The following is a 2,313-nucleotide window of genomic DNA, read 5'->3' on the forward strand; positions in this document are numbered from 1 at the left end:
TCTGTATATAGGTAAAATGCCATGACATAGTCGACATTGTAGCTCTGTACTGGGTGCCGCAATTTTTGTTTACTGCGAAACCAAGCCTGAACGTAAAACGCGATTTGATTGGGTGCCCTGGGATTCCAGGGCGCGACGGTTTGAACACGACTATATCCGCCAAGGGTTCGTGTAGTGTAACGTAATCAGAAGCCTTGGCTAGCGAAGATGCTTACCAGATGACTTCACAAGGTTTTTTAAAATGAATCGTGAAACATTTGATGTCCTTTGTCAACACCTTAGTGAATGTGAACAGTTAAAACAACGTGTATGTGCAGGAGGTAGAGAACCGATTCCGATGGAGAAGAAGGTACTGATGACCATTCGTTATTTGTCGTCAATGGATACAATACGTAGTTTAAGTGACAGATTTGGTGTAACCGATTCTTCGTTTTTGAAGTGTAGGGAACAAGTAATTAATGCAATTAACTCTTCATTGAAGAAATTCATCAAATGGCCAACGACTGGTGATTATTTGTCAATATCAGAACGCTTCAATGATACAGGTTCATATGAATTCCCAAATATCATTGGAGCAATAGATGGGTCACACATCCTAATCGAAGCTCCAGCAGAGGATGCTAATGCATATTACAACAGGAAAGGATTCCACTCCATTCTTTTGCAGGGCATCTTGCACACATGACTTGTATTTTATAAGTATAAATGTCGGTTGGCCAGGTCGTGTTCATGATGCAAAGGTTTTCAACAATTCCAGCATTTGTGAAAACGGATTCAGACTTTGCAATAATGGAGAATACCATATTTTGGGGGATGGTGCATATCCATTAAAAGAATGGCTTCTTACCCCATATAAAGATAATGGTCACCTTACAAGACAACAAACACTGTTCAACAAAGCTTTATCATCAAAGAGGCAGGTGATTGAACGTGCCTTTGCATTGCTCAAAGGACGTTTTCGTAAACTGAGGTATTTGAACTGTAAATCCATCAGAACAACTTGTGATATTGTTACTGCTGCTTGTGTGATACACAACATTTGTATCATACAAAATGATTTGGATGGTATAGAGGAACTAATGGCAGTGGATGAACTTCAAACAGATGATAATAATGTTATCAACGAGAGGGAAAATTCCCATTTAGGGATAACGAAGAGGTTACAAATAACTAACAGCCTTGCAGTAAATCATTGATCGTCAGTTCATGAACATTTACCTCCTAGATAAGCTTGTCTCCACACCTTATATGTACATGTAAAGGCAATTATCATGAAACTGTCATTTCCATTTTTGATTTGTTGTCAGCTTCTTTCGAACTGATATGAGGTAATTGCTGAAGTGCACATTGACATATATATCATCTTAAATCCATGGTTGAAGCGATTGTTAGTGGCAAGATAAACTTAGTAAATATTAAACATGTACGACTACTGTTATTTTTTCTGTTGATTAATTTGACCAGTTGTCAATTTACCAAACAAAACTGAATTCCATATTGTACAAATATGCGGCCCAATATGTGCTTCAAAACAGGTACATGTACATAACACATATCCTTAACTTTGTTCATAGCGAGTGGAAATACAAGATTAAGATACATGTAAATTGAAAACATTTATTTAAAAAAAGAAAATAGTAATAACAGTAACAACATGTATTCTTCCTTGAGAAATACAGCTAACAAAAGCAGCAAACTGAAAAACTGATCAGCTCATGATATTCAGTTTTTTTTAACAATTTTTAAGTAAAATGAGTATGTAACTATATAATTATTCTTGATCACTAGCACAAAGTTAGCAAATTAAAAAACGTAATGATAATCATATTTAACAACAAACATTTGTCGGTAATTATTGTATGCAATAATGAAGTGGTCATATTGCCATTAGTACATTTATGGAGCACCAAATAAGTGTTTTCTATCATAAAATAATTCATGTAATTAAAACTATATTTGTTTTGGAGATGGATTTACTTGAAAAAAAAAACATGTTTGCTTCTTTTTCACACCAGGTATTATTAATATATCTGTAAAGTTGGCTTACTAGATTTAAAGAGAAGTTCAACCACACATAATATGTATAAATTAAATCTACAAATTAAATGAATTCAATTTAAATCTAATTGATTATGTGTACACATTTTTATCATGTTAAAATGTATTCAGGATTATCGCAATGTATTAATTTGGTGCTCCATATATGCAGTTACAAGCATAGATATTTTGTAAGTAGAAATAATTGCATGAAAATTACCTTAACTACATAAACAACATTTCATTTAACTTTTACAAAAAGAAATTGTACTTTCC

The 2,313-nt window shown here is 33.7% G+C and overlaps 1 protein-coding gene across 1 annotated transcript; it reads left to right on the forward strand.

Moving 5' to 3' along the window:
- The first annotated feature begins 214 nt into the window (after positions 1-214).
- Positions 215-1,433, forward strand: LOC117317152 (putative nuclease HARBI1). The gene is given in 2 exon segments (XM_033871951.1): positions 215-673; positions 675-1,433. Coding segments are annotated over 2 exon segments (954 nt in total). The 5' UTR covers positions 215-241; the 3' UTR covers positions 1,197-1,433.
- The last annotated feature ends 880 nt before the right edge of the window (positions 1,434-2,313 follow it).

Source organism: Pecten maximus, chromosome 18 (genome assembly GCF_902652985.1).
Source record: "Pecten maximus chromosome 18, xPecMax1.1, whole genome shotgun sequence".
NCBI lineage: Eukaryota > Metazoa > Mollusca > Bivalvia > Pectinida > Pectinidae > Pecten > Pecten maximus.